Source organism: Brienomyrus brachyistius, chromosome 15, assembly GCF_023856365.1.
Source record: "Brienomyrus brachyistius isolate T26 chromosome 15, BBRACH_0.4, whole genome shotgun sequence".
Classification (NCBI taxonomy): Eukaryota; Metazoa; Chordata; class Actinopteri; order Osteoglossiformes; family Mormyridae; genus Brienomyrus; species Brienomyrus brachyistius.
This window is the reverse complement of record NC_064547.1, coordinates 7,130,340-7,155,048: the sequence shown is the minus strand read 5'-3', so window position 1 is coordinate 7,155,048 and position 24,709 is coordinate 7,130,340. Positions and strand designations below refer to the sequence as shown.

General features: G+C 41.6%; 1 protein-coding gene across 4 annotated transcripts in view; it reads right to left on the bottom strand.

Annotated features, from left to right (window-relative positions):
- LOC125708726 (catenin delta-2-like) overlaps positions 1–24,709 on the bottom strand; it is a 260,750-nt gene that overhangs the window by 60,271 nt on the left and 175,770 nt on the right. For all 4 annotated transcript variants that reach the window (XM_048976476.1, XM_048976477.1, XM_048976479.1 and 1 more), the window contains exons 10-11: positions 21,431–21,644; positions 7,327–7,510 (exon numbers count right to left, since the gene is read on the bottom strand). In XM_048976476.1, the coding sequence (XP_048832433.1) occupies positions 7,327–7,510; positions 21,431–21,644 (398 nt within the window). The remainder of the gene's footprint in view (positions 1–7,326; positions 7,511–21,430; positions 21,645–24,709) is intronic.

Here is a 24,709-nt window from a genome sequence, read left to right as displayed (position 1 = left end):
ACACTAGCTTATAGGAGGCCTAGCTTATGCAGGCAGTCCCCAGGTTACCAACAAGATTCCTTCCCTAAGTCTGTCTTTTAGTCAAATTTGTAGTCGAAAAAATAATAAAGTCATACAGTACGTAATAATCCATCCATCCATTTTCCAAACCGCTTATCCTACTGGGTCTCAGGAGCCTATCCCAGAAGCAATGGGCACGAGGCAGGGAACAACCCAGGACCGGGGGCCAGCCCATCGCAGGGCACACTCACCCATGCACTCCTACAGGCAATTTAACAACTCCAATTAGCCTCAGAATGTTTTTGGACTGTGGGGGGAAACTGAAGTACCCGGCGGAAACCCCACGACGACACGGGGAGAACATGCAAACTCCACACACATGTGACCCAGGCAGAGACTCGAACCCGGGTCCCAGAGGTGTGAGGCAACAGTGCTAACCACTGCACCACTATGCTAACCACTGCACCACCATGCCGCCCGAGTATGCAATATTAATAATAAAACTAACTATATACGGTACTTTTTTGTACCTCGAGCCAATGAATCACTGAAGCCGCACAATGTTTTCATGAGCATCACAAAGTAGTGTGTGTATTCGTTATAACGAACTGTCATATTTAACCTGAATTTTTAACAAATAGGCTTTATGGTAGACCGTTCATAAGTACAAATTGTCCGTAAGTTGGATGTTCTTAGCCTGGGGACTGCCTGTGCACTAACAACCATCACGTCTCCTCTACAAATGATTATGATTTGAAAAGGGTAACGCGAGTAATGTCCTGTTGGCTGATAAGTCTCTCTAGAAGCCTAAGCCTCCGCATCCTGTGCCTGAATTTTGTTCGCTGGTGCTGCTGCCTGCCTCAGCTCAGAAATCAATGTTCTGAGACAAAGCTCTCTTCTTGAAGGGATTAAGCCATCAATCTTGATAAAAAAAAAAGACCTCCCCAAGCCAGCCCCCCCAGCACCACCCATGGAGGTTCACAGTGGTGGGGTCCACAGCTTTCCGTCAGCGGATGGCGTGTCAGTGATGGGCACGGGTACACGCAGAGGGGGGCCACACCCAGCCACTTCGCCATCGCCTGGGGGGTCCTCTGCTGTGCACTGACGTGGCTCGTTAGGAAGCAGACATGTGGTATCTACTGCAGGTGGAACCTGGCCCGGGTGAGAACTCCGATAGCTCATTCTGTCCGCTACGCCAGCCGTGAATCAGCAATGGGTTTCACTAGCTTCCAATTACAGAAAAAAACAGCGGGGCTCAGGTGCACGGGGGCCAGCAGGGGGCTCTTTATTTGTATTGTGCGCAAGATCGACTGGGGTCTACAGCCATAAAACTAAAAAAGCTAGAATTTGTAGATTTTCATTTGTGGACCTGGAAAGCCTCAGGTGCACACTCCCATGTCCTGTTTTTCGATTTGAAATGTGTACTTTCACGTGACTTAAAAAAAATATCCTATACACAACGTGTACGTTATCCCGGAGTGCCGGTGAGTCATGATGTGCGGTCATTAACGGAGCCTTTTTTCAGGCAAACTTCAAAGGGGAAGCAGAGCTGGTTGTGTACCGAGACGCCAGCATCCTGCATTTTTAAATGGGAGTGAGTGTTTAGAGAAGGTCTCCATGTTGTTATTTTGTGAGATCATTAAAACATGCCATCTGACATGCAACAAACATTCATTCTCATCTCCTGGTCCCTTGAACCCTTTAGAGAAAAGAATACTGATTTAGAATATCACAGACGTACAACTGACCCGACATCTGAATTTGTATCGGTCCATCTCTTTCCTGACAGGTACTACTCGAGATTCAGAATCTCCTTGTCAGAATTACAAATTGGTACTTACTTTAAAATAAAGTCATTGTTTGGATAGCTCAGATGGCAAAAGATATGGTTTACACAGAAGAATGTCAAAGGGCCTTCCCTTTACAGTGTTCATGAAGCATTTGGGCTTGAATACAAATGAGACAGGATGTAGGACCACATCCTGGACCAATGGACAAGGCTATAGATCCATATTCTCTCATGACATTGACAAGCCATAGGCCTACAAAATGTCTGTCAGCTGTAAACAATCAATATTCACAAAAAGAACCTGATGTGGCATTCTTTGCAGATCAATAGATGTCCTTGAATTAGAAAGCTGTGGATGTTTTGACCGCACTTTACTTTTAAGTCTTCACAAAGAAGCAAACACTGTGGGATTGATCTGCAGCCTGGCATTAACTTTGCCGGCAGGCGATGGCCGATGTTCACCCGTTAATGAGCCTCACAGCTTTTACTGCTTATTCATCCAATTTATTTTCTGTTACTCTCAATAAATCCCATCAAATCAATTAGCATACTTTGTCAGCTAATTAAATATTGAACACAATTAACAAGGGACAGAATCAACTGTAGCTCTCAAATGTTTATAGCTTAAGCGTCTGAGGTTATGGTCTAAGGCAGGGCTCCAGTCCTGGGGGGCCAGAATCATAAAGAAAGTCTGCAGATTTTCCTGTTCAGACGCACCTGTTACACCTGGGAGTTACCTGAGTAAATCTGCAAACTGCCCCCCAGGACCAATTTTTTGTGAGATCATGGAATTGGGGAACCCTGGTGCAAGGGTTCTGCTGTTACCCAAGCATGGCATTTAAAATATGCCAATTATGCCAAGATGCTGTACAGCCATACAAACTCTGTTCCATGTTTTAGGTACTCAACATTACAGTGTGTGTGTGTGAATATAATATAAGAAAATGTTTAAAGCTGTTTAGGTACTAAGTGCATATTTGTCAGAAAAAAAGACAATTTAAGATTACAACAATTAGAAAATTAACAATAATATAATAACAAATACTAACAAGAACTTCTGTGTCTCAAAAAAATTACTGAAATATTGTTGGATGGATAGATGAACAGAGAGCTTCAGTTCCCAAACTTCTCCTCAGGGGCAGCCCAGCCATTCCATGCATCTGCTAAATTTCACCACCACCTCAATTAAGTCATTAACCGAATTAGTTTATAAAAGTCAATGAGTATTTGATTAGTCATATGAGGTCAGGTAGTGGTCGAATCAAAAAGTACATGGGTGTACTGCCTGGTTGCAGGAACTAATGGAGTGATTTTGGTAGAGGTTTTGAAAACTAACACACTGTGACAAGTAAAATATCACCAAGATAAAGATCATTTAAACATCATTTTCATTGACTGCCTAAGACTTTTGCACAGCAATGTATATACCTGTCAAGGTAGGCCAGACTACAAACTGAATGTGCAGGTAAGTCTAGGACACTGCATCCCTTTTCAGCAATAATTAAACCTGAAGCTGTCCAATCTCTCACACATTTATATATTATTTAATTCCCCAGATGATATTTCCATCCAAATCAGACACCAAACTGCTACATCTGATACATTTTTAAATCTGATCCTTTAACTGGAGCTGTTCGCAGAAATAGACCTGCCAAAGGAAAGAACCGGTATCTCGCAGAACCTGAGCACGTAACCTTTTGTTAAAACGTCCTCTGTTTATTACCGAAGCAGAGATCTCTGCCCAACAGGACAAAGTAGAGCCCTTCCTCTGACCTGAACTAATAACCTCCTGATGAAAAATATAGTAACATTTTACTTAGAGCAGTCATGCATATTGCATTATAGATGCCTTCATAATGCATTATAATGCATTCATAAACTATTATAAACCCGTCTATAACTATTTATAAAAAGACATATATTTCAGCCATGTTTACTCTGCATTATGAATACTCTATAAATATCTTCATAATACATTATGAAAACTTGACCATTATAATGCATTATGAAGTATTTTTAATACATTATAATGATCACTATAAGGAAAGTGCCACCAAAAATATATTGCCACAGCCACTATGTTATCCAATAAGGAAAGTGCTCTGAGCACAAGTTAGTTAAAAAGTCAATTTTTGCAACAATATAGAATAAACTGTGATTATTTTTTCTTCACTACTCACAAAGACTCTAGTGCTGAGCCCATTTCCGAGACCCGCAGTTGCTGGTAACCCACTCGCTTCCCCACTGTCTCTGAAGCACCAGTTTTGAATTTGAGCCTGCATGATTTACTTTATTTTTTGGGGGGTTATATTTGCATTGGACTTTATGATCTTTGGCTACCCATAAAAAATAAATGTTTTCATTGTGTCAAATGGTTCCATTTGCCATCTCAACCCAAATCTCTGACACAGACCCCTACTGCAACATTGTGGCTTCATAACTGTTTAATAATAGATATACATTCTCTTCTGAGTTACTTGTCACTGGGCTGCACCATATTAAAAGCTATTTAAATGGTTTTGTAAGCATTCACGTTTTACCCCAGTGTTGATATTTCTTGCAGCCCAACATGAAAGTAGCAAGTGACCCTGTGCACAATAATAACTGGTAAAGGTATTTAGAAGGAGACTCCAAGATGATGGCACAGCTAATGCCACACTTACTGAGCGGAAATGTCCCATGATCTTTACAAAATGCAGTTAGATTTTTCATTTCATTGACAATGACATTTATGGGATGTCATTTTTCAGATACACACAGGGACAAAGAACCATCCCTTTATAGACAGAGGATTTAAAATTATTAAACCTCTGAGTAAGCGTAAAATTCCTAAGCAATCAGAGATAAAGGGATTACTGGGTTAATGAAAATGAGTATGATTTTAAGCTCCAGTTAGTGTTAAATATTCAAAGGAACCACACGTACGTATGCATGTAGGGGTCGTTGAACTTGAGTAGCGGTGAAGGTTTTTGAACCTACTTGGACTGGAGCTTCACGCTTTTTGGATATAAAATGCCTTTCTATTTTCCCCTCAGTGGCAGTCGTGCATTTTAAATTCCAAATCCAGCCTTTGGAAGTGAAGCTCCCATTTGCGGAAGTTTGTTTTCCAGGCCTTGGTGGCTCCCAAGGCTGACACTGAACCAGCTCTGCAACAAATACCTCTCACCCAAATATAGACGCTATACAGTAAAATATTCCTTGCTTTCTGCAAACTTAAACACGCCTTCACTTCCTCTCCAGGACCCCCCATGAGATCTGGGAGGAGTTTGAAATATATATAAAATAGGCAAAAAAAAATGTATGATGAATCACAAGGCAAATTTTATACAAATCATATTAACGTCACCGGTAAGCTTTATGGCCACCGTATGACAACACCGAAGGTCCACATACCAGAGCATAACTCACATTTACAAGGGCTATTTGTCAGCAATATACAGTATAGAACTAGCAGAGTAAATGCTAATGCTGATGCAATAGTGAATGCCCTATCTGTCCAGTGCCTGTCCTTCTAAACAAATTTTGGATCTGGAGAATGAAGACACATAAGGGCATATGTTGTGTTTAGAGACGCATCCTTAGCATCTGTCAACCACCGCATCCATACAGATGAAGACGTAAATAACTTGCGGTAGCCTCCAGCCCCTTAGGTACCACAGGGGGTTTCCTGGAAGACCAAATAGTAAACACATCAATCAAGGCTGACCGCAGACAGACCTGCTGATTTTTAAGCTGAACATTCCCTGGTATGTTGTACAACTTGTGGTATTAATCAGTATAACAGCAGACAGGGCATAGAGGTCTGTCAGAATTTTACTTGTAAAGTGATTCCGGATGTCAGGCAATTTTTCTTCAGGTCTCCAAGGATACAATGGGGGAAAAATGCACATATTTGAATACTGGAGTCCTCAGCATACTGAGGTAGAGTCTGAACATCACATTGAGTTCACGCTGTTGGTCTAACCCATGCAGCTCTGAACACGGCTCCACAGTTGGGTCGTAATTGGCACGCCACAGCACCCCCAGCTAGACAAAGGTATCCAGGGCTGAGGAAAGTTCACAGGCAAAATCAATGTGTGTTTTTCAATTTGGAGGCAATCAGCGCAAAAGAGCAAGAAGTTTTTTCCAGCAATTTTACCCCAGTAGAAAGTAAATTCAACAATTTATGGGGGAAACGAACACCGAAACACGCAAAATGAAATAAAACACAACACTTCTGTATCAAAGATGACAATAAAAAAATGTTTCCACCCTCTTTAAACCTCGTACATCTGGGTTAACAAACAGCAAAGACATAAGCCCTGGCATTGGGTGCAAACTAAGTAATTCTGTCATGTTGCTATAGAGACAAGATAGAACACTCTAAAGCATGAGTGATATTTAGCCCAACAGAATTAAAATTTCAAAGACTGATAGAAACATAACATACACACAACCATTACTCTGAAGTTGTCCCACCTGTCGTCAAGCATCACAGACTCAATCAATGAATCCACACATTCTTCAACTAAGTGTGCAGTTTAACAGTTTGTGTTATCCATACACTTGGGTTTAAAATGCTTGTTGGGCACTTTGCGGTCTACGCCGAAAGCTCAATCATCATCAAGGCTTAGCAGCAGAGTTGCAAAGTGACTTTGTGTTCTCTTGGCATAATTGGAGACGGGACTCTGCTATTTTTTTGCCATGCTGTATCAATTCTGGGGGGTGACAGAGGTAATGCTACCAATGAACACAGCGGGAGTTCAGCAGCGATAACGGCATTGACATTTTCACATGGATGGAATTCCTCCATATACAGCCACGTGTTTGATGGGTTTTTACCCCTTACAGAGTATCCCACAAAATGGCCATGACCGTATGTATGAAGTCCATTAAAAGCCTTTGCAAGAGAAGGAGCACTGCAAGTGGGTTTTTAACCTCTACATTTATGGCCACTCCTTTCCTCATAAACTATTATGGCCTACACTAACGATATCACATTACTGAGGTGGATCACGTCCTTTCAGTTTTCACCACAACCACTGCAGTGACATGCACTAGGGACAGTGTTTCTCAGGCCAGTCCTTGGGGACTTTAGGACAGGTTCATATTCTTGCTCTCTCCAAATTCCCTGGGAGTTGGGAGGGAGCAAAAACATGGACCATGTATGGGTCCCCAAGGACTGGTTTGAGAAACACTGCTTAAGAAGACACAGGGAACCAAATGAGGAGCAAATTTCCAAAACTCAGTCTATTATTTGTTGTGTTTGAGGTGAGAACCAGCACTGACTTGGTTAGGCTTCCTTATTATATGTTAAAGCATTGAGAAGCAAAACTCATTTAGTCCTCATGTAATCCAAGGAAGAACTTTCGTTAAATTTACAAAGCTCACAGGAATATCCTTGAAAATGTTTCCCAATAACTTTTGGAGGTTTGGGAATTCGCTCTCCAACTGCATCAACTCTGAGGAAATTTCATTGGCTGAATTCGGGAAAGTCCCGCATTACGCAATGACGGCCAGCAGGGGGTGGTGCAGAGGGCTGCGGCATGCACACTGACCTCAGGCAGCCCGTGGCATTGCGCAGCACCTGCGAGGAGTGCAGCTGCAGCTTTCGGTCCTCCTGGTGCGGCGAGCTGTCCCAGGCTGACTGTGGGATGATCACTGTGTTGGTGAGCACGGCCAGTGCGTCCTGGATGATGGGCATCTTCAGGGCGTCACACGAGGACAGATTCCACAGTACGCCTGCATAGAGGGGCGACACAGGGGGCATAAGGAGGATCTGCAGTGATGGGGGGGCTTGGAACTCATAGGAAGCAGCACCAAATTTGACGGAATAAATCTGAATCCACTGTCTATCTATCTAAAGCTGCCAGATTCACTCCTTGCCTTACCAGGCCAGAAAAGGGGGCCCCGTAATTCCCCGCCCATTTCATCCTATCATGTCATTAGTTCCTACTAATGACCACTGGTGTGTTGGTCAGTTTCACAATCAAGTTCATTAACGCTATGACTGCCTCCCCAAACCCCTCCCCCAGCATCTCACCATAGTTTCCTGCCTGATAAATGTCACTGAGCTGCTGAACCCGACCCCACACTCGAAATTGTTGCACGACTGATGCAGTCAAGCTGTGTGTATTAATCGCTAGGAAAAGTGCATCAGTGTTTCATTATTATGGCAGCTACATCATAAACATGAACGCTATAAGAGAGAAAAAGCTCACATGCCTTAGTGATGAGCAAAAAATGGAAACGTGTTTATTACAGTGATCAACCATCGAAAACCCGAAAATTTCTTTAGCGAGCGTTTCAGCTTCACCATTAGTCCTTGTGCGATTCTCACTGACAAACAGAAGCGGATAAATTGCGGCGCTACAAATCCGACTAAACCGTTACGTAGGGGTAAGACTGACAAACTTGAAATCTGCGATGGAAATCGGGTGTGGTAATGTTCAGTCACAAAATGTCGTTATGACCGACGCCATGCAGTGTTATATAGTGAACGTTTGACAGTTAACTGAACATAAAGCTGTATATAGTATCAACATTTTGTGATGTATTATACGATGTAAATATGGTGTTATATGGTTATTGATTAGGCAACTCTGTTAACTCGCCATCCTCATCTCTCACCAAAACGTTAAGTGGGAGAGATATGGGCGACATAACAAAGTAAGACTGTGTGTGTGTGTGTATGTGTGTGTGTATATATATATATATATATATATATATATATATATATATATATACTGCATACACACACACACACCAGAGATGGAGGCTTGAGTCTTACTTATAATTCAGTTACGGCTGTTCTACACCACTATTTCCACTTTACTTTTACTTTACTTTACTTTTCACAGTATTTTCATCTTTCCACTTCAAAGAAAGCTAAATCATATAGGACTAGGACTATAGGACTATACTGTACTTCCCACAAAAGCTGTTGTCACTCACTATTAGTGTAATAATATGAATCCAAGTTGACATGAAGCATTATTTACACAAACACACTGGAATGTGTTTTTGACAAATCCCAACTAGTTCTCCTTTATAAGGCACATACACACACACAGAAATGAAAGTGAAGCTTTGTGTAAAGTACAAGCTCAGCTACTTATCCAGCACCCCTGAAGCATTTTGGGGCTTTAAGCAGCAGATGTAGCCAGCATGCCAAGCACAGGATTCAAACAGGCAACCTTCTGATCATAGGCAGAGAGGTCTAACCCTCTGAACCGCATGCCACCCAATAATGATAAAACTATAGGCTTTAAGTATTTTGGAAAAAAATTCAGATTTAAATTTTATATTTGATTTCTGTTATACTCAAGGTCCTTAAATGAAAAATAAAAGCAGCTGAATGTTCATTGGAATCTATATGCTAGGATCAGGCACTGAACTGGGAGATGTTTCGCGAGAATTAGATGCTACAAAGTACAGAATTCCAAAACAGGAAATCTAACTTAATGTGAGTCGGAGGTGCCCCATTTCAGATCTTAAATGAAATTTAAACAGTGTTTTTAATGTTAAAAAATACTTTATATTTTCTGAGGCTGTCATTAGAATTGTGTTTATGGCTACAAATCCTTCTACAATAAACATGCAGGACATTAAAATTGCCACAATGGAAATGTGAATCTGGGAATTGGGTTTTACTAAATGCTTTTAGGATTTATCACTGGAGAATATAAACGACACTCTGAGCAAATATTAACATGCAAAAGTATTTTACAGCTAATCTTCTCAGACCATTGAACATCAACATATTTATGATCATATATCCATACATTTGCCTTCTTTATTTATACAAGCCAATGATATGTTTATTAGTGACACGATCATTCAAGATATTTACGACGAAGGGACATTTCTCAGTAAATGGAAAACGAGGAAATTTTTAACGATGATAATCACTCTGAACTGTTAGACAGAAAGCATCGTCATACCGTTTTAATTTAATGAGATTTTAGCGGTACGATTCCGATGAATAACACTACTGCAGCATTACAGGCTTAATCTAGGACATCGATAGTCTCCCATCACTGCAAATGACTCGGTCATACAAGGTGCTGATTATCTGTGCGTTCAATCTGAAAGCACTCACAATCATCCGAACAGAAAAGGCTTCACGCCATTTGTTTGGGCAAAGGAAACCAGTCTGCATTAGTCATTAGTCTTGGTGTTCCATTGGACTTGCAGTAGCGTAATTTTTGCAAACACTGAAAAAAACACGACTACCAGTGGAACACCATTGGTTATACCAATACCTCCATCTTTTCTGTAGACTGACTCTAACTCTGAGTCTACTAAGCTTTTCCTCTGGTCACAAAAGTCATCTGATTACTAGTCAATAACATGTACTATATGTATGCTTATTTCACTAAATAATGCAAAATTTAGATGTACGGGTTTGAAAAAAGCTTGCATGTAAAATAATAATCCATGATTTATTGAGTGGAGTTTCCAAACCTTCTAGTCCTATGAAAAAGAAGGTCACCAAAAAGCAAAGAAAATGCGATTATTAACTCTACAATTAGCTTGTCGGATCGTTATACTGGTTTAATCAGTAGCTGTCTGAAGTGGGCGACACCATGTCTAAACACATCTAGTACTATCTGCTTTAAGCCTGACCAACAATGTGAAGGGTTCATTTAACGAACAAAAGACTAAACCTTCCCGTCGTTATCAGGTATCCAATATATTGGAGAGGCATCTTTTGTACACACAGTGTTCCCACTGCAGACTCGAACAGCAACACTTCATTCTTCAGAGTTAATAAGGATGACCTTGGCAGGTAGTCGCATGCATTTCAGCACCCAGAAGGTTCCGAGCCTCCCCAGACATAATCCAGTCCTGATTACAATCACCGTCAGAGGCACTCCTTGTGACGTACATGGTTACATTCACCCTGTCGGTTTCATGCAATCCTCAGCATCACGGTTCCTTTAATCTTTTCCAATTTCCCATTCACGGTAACATCAAGTTAAAAGGACAAAATATAGGAAAACCGAAAGCAGGAAATGCATCACTCCATAGATGACTGCATGCTCCGTTTCATGTTATGAAGCTATTGCAATGTGAACAGCCTGTCATTTATTAGGGTAAGACAGGAATCCTTTAGAGCCAAGTTAAGTCAAGCAGGGGTTACGCAACTTTCTCCCGGCTGACTTCTGACATTCTCTGAGGTCACTATGATGATCTGAGTTGCTCATTCATTCTAATAACTCACCTGGTCTGCAAGTCTTAAAACTGCAAGAGTACCTGGGGGACACATGATGGGGGGTGCACTCACTAATGAAACATGGGGTCCTGCAGCCCCCCTTGTTATTATTCTTCCAGAAAGCTAACAGGTTGATGTCTGTGCTGAGACTCCAACAAGGAATCATCAGTTCAGGCAACTGTGCCATTTCAAATGCTGGACAAAAAAGGCAGTTTTTCTGGAATAGAGTGATGACAATGATCTCCGCCAGAGTGAAGGGGAGCAGTCCTATGGTCTTCAAACCCACCAGGTTCAAGCAGTATACCAAAAATATTACGATAATACTGCCCAATTCTCCTTGCGATATTGCTTACTGTTGAAATGAGTTGTCTCAAGATTTGAGCACATATTCACCCATACAATGTATCTGCAGAATTTGTAAAAGATCCATAAATTACTTTTAGAGCCACTGTGTTCACAATATTAAGTGGTTCCTTTGCTGTCACACACTGCTTCATTTTTGGGGCTAAAACCAGGTGTAGATAATCATCTATGTTTTTGTGCAATAGTAATAAGACCAATCAAATGCTTTTTTGCTTATCGCATTCAGAAGGTCAAATGTCTACTCTTTGTTGCCATTAAGTCACTTTGCTCCAATTTTAGAGTGATTTGTCTCAAAACTTGAGCAGTTCCTGTCCTTCACCCATACGATTTGTTTGCTAATTTTGGAAAAGATGCTTCAAATACTTTTTGAGTTATGGCACCAACAGAATCAAGTGTCAAAGCTGCCATTTTCTTTGCTATTACAAGGAATTCCATAAAGGGGAGCTGAGAAACAAGTGTCGGTTGCAACAACCTGCACAGCTTGTCCAATGAGAGAAGACAGCAAAACACACAAGCCTAGAGCTGTGAGGCAGTAACAGGCTTAGTCACTGTGTTACCGTTCTGGAATAAGCAAACACACAAATTATAATTTTGATTGTAAATTAACACCAAATGTGCAACCTAAGCACAAAATGTTAAGTACAGTAATACAGATGCTCCTCTACTTACGAACTTTCTGATATACGAACGAAGAGGACTGTAAGTCAAAATTATGTTCATTGGGCTCCCATTTCCTGTCCGCAACATCAAATTTTTTTTTTCTGTGCACCAATTCCTCCTAGTATGACTTCTGGCTGCTACTCCCGCCGCGCTGCAGCGTACTCCCAGCATCCTAGTTCTTTGTACTTGCGTATACCCTTGAAATTATGTTAAATAACGAATTACGAACATTTCCAATTAAGGACGGCCGTTCGGAACGTATCTCATTCGAAACCAGAGGAGCGTCTGTACTCATAAAATAAGAATATTTATCTCAACTCTCAGTAAACACACGAACGGCTGGTTAATGCAGCATTATAGAACCCCAAAGACCACAGTATGATGGCCACGGCTGGGAGGTGTTTTATTGAACTCACTCCTACAACATTTTGCAGAACAATGAATGTGAGTAATGGACGCTACAATGTGGCAGAGGTGGGATTTGTCTCCATTTCGCCTGAAAAGCTGTTGTTTAGCGTCGAGCATGAACATCCCTGACAAGAGCCGGCCTATGTATCGGTGACGATGACAGTCAGCACATCAGGAACTCAGAGAAAAGGGCAGGACTGCATTCTAGCTGATCCAGCCTTAATGAGATTTCAGGATTCTCTGGCAGAGATCTCAACTAAATCCCGACTTCAGAAGGGAGATTTATACTGAGTGAAGGGGCAATTCAATGGGAGGCACTTTGGGCTGAAACCTCCAAGGTTGTGGGTTTGAGTCCCAATACCAGAATTTGCATTTCCATGCTTGCATTGGATCAGTAGTATGGAAAATACATAGCTTGCATTCTGAATTAACATCGTATTCTAGTGCAACACTTCCACACAACACTGACACATTTTACATTTAACAAGCAGACACTTTTATCCAAAGCGATGTATATTTTGAGAAAGACCTTGGAGCTACTGAGTGTGAAAGGTAGTGCTCAAGAGGACAATGGTGAATTCCCATGCTACCAATGGGATTCAAAACAGCATTCTAACTGGTGAGTCACAGCCACCCCTATTACACAAACTTTATAGAAATATTAATGATATATTAAAAATAATAATACAACCCCTCTTTTGAAATATAGTGCCGTTCCTTTAAGAGTATGCCACCTGCACCTGACTGTTAAACGTCCACTCTTCTCGGATTTTTCCAGTTCTTGCAAAACCAAAAGCACGCAGAAGCATGGATTCTTATCCAAGATGCCACTGAGATCAGGACTCATTCCGGCTCAGTTGTGCTTCACCTCATGGAAAAGCCTCGCAAATAAAATTCATTCTGACAGCAGGTAGAAACCACTATTAAAGTTTCGATCCAGGTCGAGTCGCCTTTCGGAGAATCAGAGAGACGCGAGGACCAAGACGCCTTATCGTCCAGTGGGCCGCTCACTGCCAACTGCCATTCCCGCTGTTTCGTCTCAGACCAGTGAACAGGCGGCAGATTCATGCAGAAGGAAAGGTTGCAGCGGCTCTAATTTGCAATTTTTACAAAATGAAGCTCCAAATTACCGTTGGGCAAAGAGGCTTTTTGGGCTTAGGGTGGCTGATTCATTTGTGACAGGAGTCATTCTAAGAGCCCTGTTTCGTATTGCCTTTAATTTATATGTTAATTCTCCCCCCCCCCCCCACCCCACCCCCGCAACTACAAACGTACAACCTATTTCCTTTGTAGTCTCATATTTAGGCCACCTCATTCATTCAAACATTTTAATTCTTCATTTTTTATCACAACCCAGTATAACTTCTGTGGGTGTTCATTGATTTGTTTTCGGGGGCTAATTTCGTTATAAATCACTTAACTCATAAAACACAGCATTCAGAGATTTCAGGCTATTCTCCCAGAGGGTGTAAGGTGAGAAGGACCATCCCGATAAATAAAAATTGTAAAAAAAAATGACATTTACAATAACTTATTATGCCCTGTGATGGGCTGGTCCCCCATCCTGGGTTGTTCCCTGCCTCGTGCCCATTGATTCCGGGATAGGCTCCGGACGCCCCGCGACCCAGACGGATAAGCGGTTTGGAAAATGGATGGATGGATAACTTATTATTACCCGCTGATATGACTAACACAAACTGTATTTTCAAATATAACTTTACAATGTAATTTAATTTTATTGAACTTATTTTTCATCTGACTAATAGGGGGTACAATTGCACCCTAGCACCTCCTGGTAAAATCACCTATGCCTGAGTCTGACTACGACACACTACGTTTGTGGGGAACCGAGCTCCTGCCCCCTTCAGGCGGCTACTGGCAGAAGTACTGGCGAGATATTTCTTGGTGCCCAGGTGTGCATGCCTGCAGGTTTTTGGGTGTGCGTCCATGCTATTTGTGCAGGTGTACCCTCTGCTAGCTATTGCAGTCATTGCCTGTGGTAGCTATTGCAGTTACAACCTGTGCTAGCTATTGCCGTTATAGCCTATGGTAGCTATTGCAGTTATATGCTGTAATTTCTATTGCAGCTGTACCCTGTGCTAGCTATTGCAGTTATAGAGTGTGCTATTCACATTCACGTTTATGCATCTGCTGATGGTTAGGGGGTGACAGTCACCCTGAAAATAACATTGAAACCTAAATGGAGGATCTTCGCTTATCGTCTGTGATAAGTGTACATGGGACAACACATTCATCCAGACCACTGTGCAAAACAAAATCATGCATTTTATCAGAACATTTAACTCTATGATCGCTAATCATTAACTTTAACTGCAGGTATAAACAGAGTAATTCCATATTAACCTCAAATTAACAAGCTATTTGTTGAATTGTGTTAAGAGCTGTGACGCTAATGTGTTAAGGAGGATTTGATAACAGCATGGCCTCAGTGGACATTACGGTTACATTAATTAATATAAGTCCTTTTTTGCATGCAGACGGGCAGTTATACTGGGCTGAACTGGGCCTGGAATGTACTGTAATTAAACTGTAGTGCAGGGCATGTTAAAAATAAATAGGGAGGAAAAAGGGGAAAATGACATTAACAGTGATTCTGCTGGTTCATGATCTGACCCGATAGGTTAGTGGATGTGATCAATAGCCGGAGTAGTTCTCTCAAACCGAAGTGAGACCGGATGACCTTCAGAGACAGTGAACTCCTCTCTCTTCTCCTGTCTCGCTTCCTGGTCTTGGACACCGTGAGTGGGTCGATCGTCCGTGGTCTGCTGCCTCATATTGCAGTGACACCCCAGACCCGCTCTAAGCAAGCGTACAAAGCCGGAGAATTGCAATGGATCCCCAGACTCATCAGGAAGGCCAGTGTTTGGGGTTTAACTGCTGCCGTGTCATGAGGTGCAAGCTGGGATATCGGCACCAACCACACCCAACCTACACCATCCCCAGCATGCTATCGTCCCTCCCTCTCTCCTGGATAAATCAAACACAATCACGCTTCATGTTCTGGCAAAAATAGGATGTGGAGCAGGACTTAGTTATACCCCTGGCTCGGACGCTGACAGGTACAATGACGACGTTCCTTTCAAAAAATGGAAAACAATGTTAATGCTACAGAGTTACTGCATACTGCCTCCATTCACCATACTGTACAAGAAGTCTCACTCCAGATGTATCTCATGCGTGGTTCCCTTATGGTGGAACGAGCTGCCGAACCACATTCGGTCCTCAGGTTCCCTCTCCATCTTCACGAAACGCCTTAAGACCCATCTGTTCCCAGAATATCAATACAAGCCTAACACCACCCCATGTCTCCTGAATGCACTAACATTACACTTTCTGCATATTTGAATAGTTGTCTTATTAGGTTTTTGCTTAGTTTGGAAGATGTTGCTTACAATAGGACCTGGGTATTCATCAGTAGATCAGCCTGGCTGCACTTAAATGGGAACAATATGTTTGTGACGTGCCATTTGCCTCAGTTATACGTTGCTTTTTGCAAAAGCATCTGCTCAATAAAGATAGGTGCAAAAATGTAAATACATACCAAGACATTGTCTTTGAACCAAAGCATATCTTGCAAATGTAATATACATCCCTGTGAAATACACAATATACACACATATATACATATATATTTTGCAATGTATTTAACCACACTATTTCAGTCCTTGTATAGCCTGTACACTTTAAGACGCCCTGTTATTAAATGGTGAGAAGGTTAAGTACCACAAAGCTCACACTATGCTAGAGAAACACGGCATCCTCCGCTTAAGTTTCCCGTATTACTCTGGGCGCACAAGGTATTTCACGCTCGAGCGTATTATGAGAAATTTACCTGGCTGCGGCGCTACTTGTTATTCTGCTTAACCCATGAATACTGTATTTCATTGGCATTCCTCGCTCGCTCGGCAGCAGAACATCTGCCTTAGTGTAGGTGTCGTGCCACACTCCTGCGAGCTGATACCTATTCCCATCACAATGTTCCAGTGGAAGCACGGAACGGCCCCCGAAAACTGTTCAGCGATTCCCTTTCCTCTCGACTTAAAGGCCTGGATGTGTGACGATGTGTGCGAATGCTACAGCCGCGCGTATCTGTGCCACAAACTGATTTAAATTCTATTAGCGGTGCATTATGGGTAAAGCGAGGGAGCGAGATGTTACCTACAGAAACAAATCGGGACGTTTTCAGTTTGACAAACGTGACATTTGCCTGTTCTGAAATTTCTCACTTACTTGAGGTGAAATCTTACTTCTAAAGTACGGTATCAGCATTCGCTTAATTAAGAATACAAATATTATTTCGAAATGGATCACTTACCGTACGTAATTTGATATTTTTACCACTCACAAGGACGGTATAAATAAAGACGTGATCTGCATAATAAATCACAGCAATTCCTGAGCTCTAAGCCTGAAAAACATATTTAAAATATATTTGTGACCGTGGACTGCCAATAAAACGAGATGACCAATAGTTTGAGAAATGTATACATCAACTGCACGCAGGCCCTAATACAAAACAAGGCAGAAAATTGATTTTATTTACTTCAAATTTCATTTTCTCAGTGTGGAGCAAAACAACAAGCTAATTCATTATTTTCCCCGTTAGATGAGCTCTCGTCACTGCATCCCAGAAGCAGGAAATGACAGAAACTCATTATCTAGTGCCCGCATGGTTTGCGTATTTGATTTGGTACCTGTGGACATGTTCCTTACAATAAAGAACCAAAGGATAAAATGATCTGATGCATTTAAACCACAAACGACCCACATCTTTTCTCAACAATCTGTATGAATGGTACATGGTTTACATTTTACAAACACAGATCACAGATGAGTGCATCCAGGCATTACTTATCCTACTTACACAATATACAGGATGCAGAACTTTTATTGATTTTATTAATTGAACGACAGTCACCATCATTCTGCCTGTGTCAAATATGACTAGAAAAACCTTAATTGTTCTGGGTTTCCATATAACTTGGTGATGTTTATGACATCTGTATGTCTTTTCCCACTCTGAGAAATTCTCCCGTGAGTGCTTTATAAATACACAGAGAGGTGTGCTCTTTATGATGCACTCCGTAGGAGTGCAATTTGTTCAGTTACCATGGAAAACAGCTTCCGCGCCTATACTTCACCAATCACGTAGCTGGACGACTGCAGGAAGCACCAATAACAAGGGGCAACAACTGGGGCCCTTTGTGAGTTCGACCCCGCCCGCTCTTTGACCCTCTCCCCCCCACAATCCATTTCAGCCTTAATAGTTTGGCATATTTGAATGCACTGTGTAATTTGTTTTATTTTGTCTTTTATGGGCCATCCAAAGTTAACAATTCAGACAATAAAGTCTGGCAGATTAGCCTAATCATGTGCGTACATTAAACCCTAACGTTAAATCTCCTGCTTTGTTCAGTGACAAATACACTGCTATGTATTTATCTCCCTAACTGAAAAGGTGAGTTAGGGAATCCATTTTCTGATTTTTAATGCAGTCATTCAGAATAGCATGATCTAGGCTTACGCATTTGTAAAACTAAATTTTAATTAATTAGCAATTAATATATTAGCTCCACGGTCATGCTTAACAAACCAGGACAGGGTCCTTTGGAACTTGGGAACAAAATTCGAACCTCCCAGTGTTGATTAGCGTTCCTCTAAGGTAGGTGACTGTCATCCTGGGCTCAGAGGTGATGCAGGATCCTGACTGAAGAGGGAAAAAAAAGGTATGTGATTGTAACACTGATACGCATCACAATCATCTTCTCAGATATGCGGCTGCTTACATCTCACAAGCCTCGATGGCTCTCAGAGATAACGGGGAAGCTGGTGTGTGACCGAGATGGAGAAAGTCATATTCCATCCTGCATCACATTAGCGAAAGGTGATACACCTGCATTCTTACACACAGTAACATTTAAAAGATGCTATAGTGAAGGAAAACGCAATATCAATCTGTGCCATTATTTTCAATTACAGGCATTAAAGTAACGTATGTACGTAAGGTGACAAATATGCTTTTAATTGATAAACATAATCTATTAACATGATATTAATATATTGATTTACACATATCTGTATCAGATAAATAATTCTAAAGTATTCCTCATTGTACTGTATGCATCAATACAAACTGTATATCTACAGGTTCTACCTTTAATTTGAAAGTTAATGTGCTAATAGATTACTAAAGCACTAATTAGTCCATGTCGTTTACCACAAATAAACTGAAGTCAATAGAGCTGAACAAAGCAGAAAAATTAAGCAAACATCTCTTTGGAGGGTGGGGGGGGGCAGACAACAGTGAGTGTGGAGGTTAATTTACCTGAACCTGCCCCCTCACCCAATGTGTGTGCAGTCTGGGGGAGGCCTGCAGTGACACCAGACGAATGGTAGCGTTATTTTTTCATTATTCTGTCAGCCCCCCCCCCCCCCCCCCTCGCACTTTGCCTGCCTCCTTGACTGTCTGTTCCCTGTTCTGCTCCCATTTTGAGAAAATCTACAATAAACCAGTGTTTGCATACAGATATTCTGTTGAAGAGTCTTTATGTTTAATTCACTAAACGAAAAAACGGACAAGACTAATTTTTCAGAATAAAACCCAAACACCGACTGCCTCGTCACAAGATGCCAATGTAATACATCCATCCATCCATCCATTTTGCAAACCGCTTATCCTATTGGGTCGCGGGGGGTACGGAGCCTGTCCCGGAATCAATGGGCACGAGGCAGGGAACAACCCAGGATGGGGGGCCAGCCCATCGCAGGGCACACTCACACACCATTCACTCACACATGCACACCTACGGGCAATATAGCAACTCCAATTAGCCTCAGCATGTTTTTGGACTGTGGGGGGAAACCGGAGTACCCGGAGGAAACCCCACGACGACACGGGGAGAACATGCAAACTCCACACACATGTGACCCAGGTGGAGACTCGAACCCGGGTCCCAGAGGTGTGAGGCGACAGTGCTAACCACTGCACCACCATGCCGCCCCCAATGTAATACATTTTAAACAAAAATAAATTCAATGGCCAATAGTAATGATATTGCTTCTTTCTGATTTCTGCCACAAGTCAGAATGTTTCAAAAAGGCCGGGTGTGATTGAAATAACAAGCTACTGCTTCTCATTTTTGTAGATGGCCCACTGTAATAATGCCAACAGCAGGCTACTCTGCGAAAGGTTACAAGAGTTCCCTGTATCCATATGAATCTGGAAACTAATAATAGCGTCTAGATCGCAGCAAACACTGCATGTACCTGGGACAACCCTGCCGAAGCTTCAGCTGGTCTTGAACACCAAAGAAAGTCAACAGAAGCCCAACGATTGCCAGGCTTAATGAACCAAAGAATCTCAAAGTGCATGAAGTTCCTCCTCACTCACAATGGGTGATTAATTATTAAATGTAGAAAGGCATGGTGAAGAAAGATTACTTTGGGCTGTCAAGAAACTGGGACAGTACTGAAAAACGTTTTCCTGCCGGACTCACCGCGGAGAGCTGTCAGGACAGTTTAGGATGAACTGAGCTGGACGGAAGTGGACCAGGATGAATTACCGGAATGGTGAGTATGCATCTTTAGTATGTGACGATTGTGTTCAGGTTACATTACAACCACGGCTAATCGGAAAAGCTATGAGCATGGTAAAAAAAAAAAAAGTCTTTTATTTTTATTTATTCAAAATGAGAGCTAAATCCTATTTTGTTTCGGGAAAACATCATGCAAAAAATTACTCAAGCATGAAATAAACACACACACAAAAAAATGCCAGAATACTGGAAACAGAACGCGAGAAGTGAGTGGGGAGAGGAACTGTTTCCTTTCATGAACGAGGTCTCTCACAGATGTGCTTTAATGAACATGCCCGTAAGCACAGCTGTAAACACAGGCACAGTCTGTCACATTTCACACACTGATGACTCTATATGCCGGCTGTTTTCTCACCAAAAGCTACAATACCACAGTTTACATGTCTGCGCTTTCGAATGAGAATGTTTGTCAGATACCACAGTTACTGTTGGGGGGGGGGGGGATATGCATCTCTCCTGAGATGGTAAGTCAGGTGATGTTATATTTTATATTGATTACTTCTACTGATTACTCATGATCCGATGCAGCAGTTTTTGTCAGTCTGGTCCTTGGGGATGCCCAGATGGTTCACGTTTTTGCTCCCTCCCAGCTCTCTGTCAGACAGTCCTGGGAGGAAGCAAAAAAAAAATGTGGACCGTCTGAGGGTCCCCAGGGATTGGGTTGAGAAACAGCAATTGGTGCATTGTTTTCAGATTATTTCTGGACTCAAGCCCGTCTTCATCTTGAACCCAAAGACCTACACATGTTGGGTCACATGTTCAGTGCATGGCCTCTCCCTGCTATCTTGTCAACATGTTATGTTCGTTTACCCAGAAGCCTATTTTCAAAACCCTTTCCACCTTACACCTGTATTCCTTAAAATAAACTGCACCAGTAAACTCTGGACTACCTCACACTCCCCACATCACATGATGTTGTCGCCAAGGTGACCTATGTTTTCCCCACAAGGCTGGATGTATTTTTATCAGAGAGGTCAATGGGAACAGATAACTAGCAGTCAGGCCTCAATATTGTACAGCTACCAAACAAGCTATTGACAGCCACACGAGAGGAAACCTAAAAATGAACAATTTTCAGCCATGGCAGTAAAAAACACACATCTCTATCAATGTTTTGCAAAGCATTTCCTTCCCACCCCATGGGATTTAAACCTATAATCACCACCAACCACCACATCTTAAATCTAGATTCTTGAATTACATAACGTATTGTATATATCCCATTGTATTACTGATATTTAGTGGTACTTATAAATCATAAAGGATATATGATATAGCTGTTTAGTCATTCCGCTTAATCCAAAGCTACTTCCACAACTTATATCCTTAAGACCTAGACTTAAACCCATAACCTTCTGGTTGTATTTGGCGCAGTGTACCATCCCCTGCGAACCCTACCTGTAACGAGCTCGCGGACCTCGACGTCCGCCGTCTTGCGCAGCAGCCGCACCAGCGCGGGGATGCCACCGCAGTTCTTCAGGGCGATTTTGTTGTCGTCGTTGGCCTTGCCGTAGACTAGGTTGCGCAGCGCCCCGCAGGCACTCCGGTGCACCTCACTCATCCGGTGGTCCAGCAGGTCCACCAGCAGCTGGATGCCCCCCTGCCGCCGGATCTGCACGCCCAACACAAACCATCCTGTACATCTGATACATTTATAAACTCATACAGCATGTATTCACAATCCTAGAAATACACCAGCGTACCATTTGAGGTTAATCAATACCTCATCAAATTATTTGACTAATTATGTTAATTAGATAAGTCAGCAGGTGGTGAAATTTAACACCTACAATGGCTGAGGTGCTCCTGAGGAGAGGACTGGGAACTGAATCGGTGTTCGTCTAGCCGTCCAAGAAGATATCAGTAACTTTTTGGAGAGCAGAGGCAATTCTTGTTATTTTTTATAGTGATTCTGTTGATTTGCATATATGAAAATGTAGAATTTGTCTTTTTTTGCAGGTATACACTTAGTACACAGACAAATAGCTTTAAACATTTTCTTCGACTAAGAAGAAAGGTACACATACACACACACACACACACATACACACACACATACAGAGTATGTATTAGCATCAAGTATGTCTTCCTGTGGTAGGGTCCAGGATTCCTGCAACCCTACACAGGATAAGGCAGACAGATGGACATATGCCTTCGGTAAGCTGATACTGGCCCACTTTGATTGGCTTACATTGTCTCCAGTGAAGTGGCTTTCTGCTGTGTTGGGGCTACAGAATTCTCAGAAGTGGTGCAGCGTGGCTCAGGTGCTAGGGCTGATCACATTTTGAAAACGTGCCACCTAGACATTTGTTTTTCTGGCAAGACAGTCAGTAGAAAGGAGAAAAGGCGAGGGGTATCTGGAGGGGAGGGCGGAGGGGTTATTAAAGTGACAGGTAGTCATGTTTGAAGGTCTTGGTCAGCAAGTGCAGTAGCGTGGTGGTATTCCGGTAAGGGTCAGATGCTAAGCATACAGGGACCAAAAGAATAGATCCTTCAGTAGCTGACAAGGGGAGTTTCCACTTCCCAGTGCCCATGTTCCCAGTTTTCTTATTGAGTGAGAGATCCGGTATCCTAAGGACAGTTTACTTGGCTGAAGATAAACTTTCTCCTGCTATTGTCCTTGGGTCTGAGTTTACCTCCTAAAGGAGCTTCTCCAGGTACTCCCTCTCGCATGCCACTAAGATCCACCCTGGTCTTGGTCATGGGTATTTTTTTATGCATGCGATGCTACTGTAGTAGTTCAGTTTTTCGTGAATTTTTCATAACAACAGACATCTTGTGGAGGTCCTATGTCTGCTGTATTTACATTTTTTTTGCTTTGCTTGCTTTCTGGCAACCAAAATGGCTGCCAGTCTAGCTAACAATAGTAACAATCTAACCATGTAAACAATAACAGAGATAATCTTTGAAAGGTTCAGTGAACTTGTTTATGACATACAGGCAGAAATTAGTTTTACAAATATCTGGATCTATAATACTTTTAATATGTACAATTATTTCATTGTTATATAACGGCTCCCGAGTATTTTTGCAGCAGGACATTATTTGTTGAGCACTTCAAAACAAAGCTGCATTTCATCAGTTAAAAAAACTGGGTTGCGATTTACCAAAAATAAAGAGAAATAAATTAAATTCAGAGAATTGTTTGTTTTTGTTCACTTCTGAAGCCTTCTGGAATTGAAAAAAAAACCCAGCTATTTTCAAAACAAACGCGCTCCCTTAAAAGCTCATGACTCATGGGTGTCAAAACTGAAACAAAAACTGAAATTTGAAATTGATTATATGTAGAGGCAGCCAGAAAGTTTTAACCACAGAAAGTAAAGCAGAAAGAAGTCAGCTAAACAGCAAGCAAAGCAAAAAAAAAACTACTGAATTAATTAATTAGGAAGATATACTTATGACCACAGAAAACCAGTATCATATACTGTATGGCGTCATTTGTAGATGAGTTTGTTACTCTCTAGGGCGAACGCAATGAGGTACAGTTACATACAGAACTCACAGAAAGTATTGTGACGCTTGTATAATTCAGTAAAAATTTAGCTAATTTATTGGTTTTATAATATAAATCCTTAGTTCATTCATTTGTTTACAAAAATATGTAACATTATAAACACTTTTAAGTAAAACATTAATTTCAATTAGTAATAAATTGAAACCCAAATTATAGTTCTAAATGAGCTGTTCTGAGTTAAAAAGTTCATTGACAAGCAGTCTGATTGGGTGCTTTTTTAATTAATAACACCTTTGCATTTACATAAAACACCAAACATTGGTGTTAAGTACCCCTTTGGGAGCTAATGACTACAATTGCAATTACTAGCAAATTGGCAAGAACAGAACTGAGTCAGTCGGAAAATGATGGCACTTAATAAAAAGAAAATGTCTGTGCGAAAGATATGTGCAGATATGTTAAATGTTGCCTGTCAATGGTCTTTTGTTATGAAACCAATAGACTTTTTTTGCAGAATTAAGCAGGCATCCCAAGACTGTCTGTGAGCCCAGTACAATGTCAACCGCTTGCGAAAAGAAGGTTTTAGTAAAGTTGAGTGAAAACAACTATATAGGAAACCACAGATATAATGGGAACCTATACTATTTTAACAACAATTAAAACAATTTTTTCAATATACTGTATATTAAAGATTTTTCTAGCAATTTGCTAGCTAATGTGCTAATAGTTTGAGGGTAGGGCTGCCGCCTGTCTCAGGAAGGAGAGTCAGACGTTTAACAGAGATCCCTACATCATTCTGTTCCCTTGTCTGCCGATGACTCATGCACAACCATTTGTTAACAATAATAAAACAGCACGTTAAACTTGTTAAATTCAATACACAACGATACACAAGAGATATTCAGATGATACCCGCTGAACAAATCCGCTTTTGTGCGCGGGTACGAGCGAACAGCGAAAAGTCTCCACGGCGGGAATCCCAAACCATGCCTCGCACTTCATCCGGCACTCGTTTTGGCAAGTCGCCTCCTTTTGTGAACGGCAATGCCTCCCGCTTCAGGCTTCGCCGCCTCCTATAGGACCCTTATCACAACGGCTGCAGCACCGTTAATTACTGTGATCCTTAAGAGGCGACAGATGTTCAGGGGCTTGAGACAACAGACGAAATAAAGGGCTTTTGCCGAGATCCAAGGAAGCCAAGAAGAGGCCTTTGGGAGGAAGCA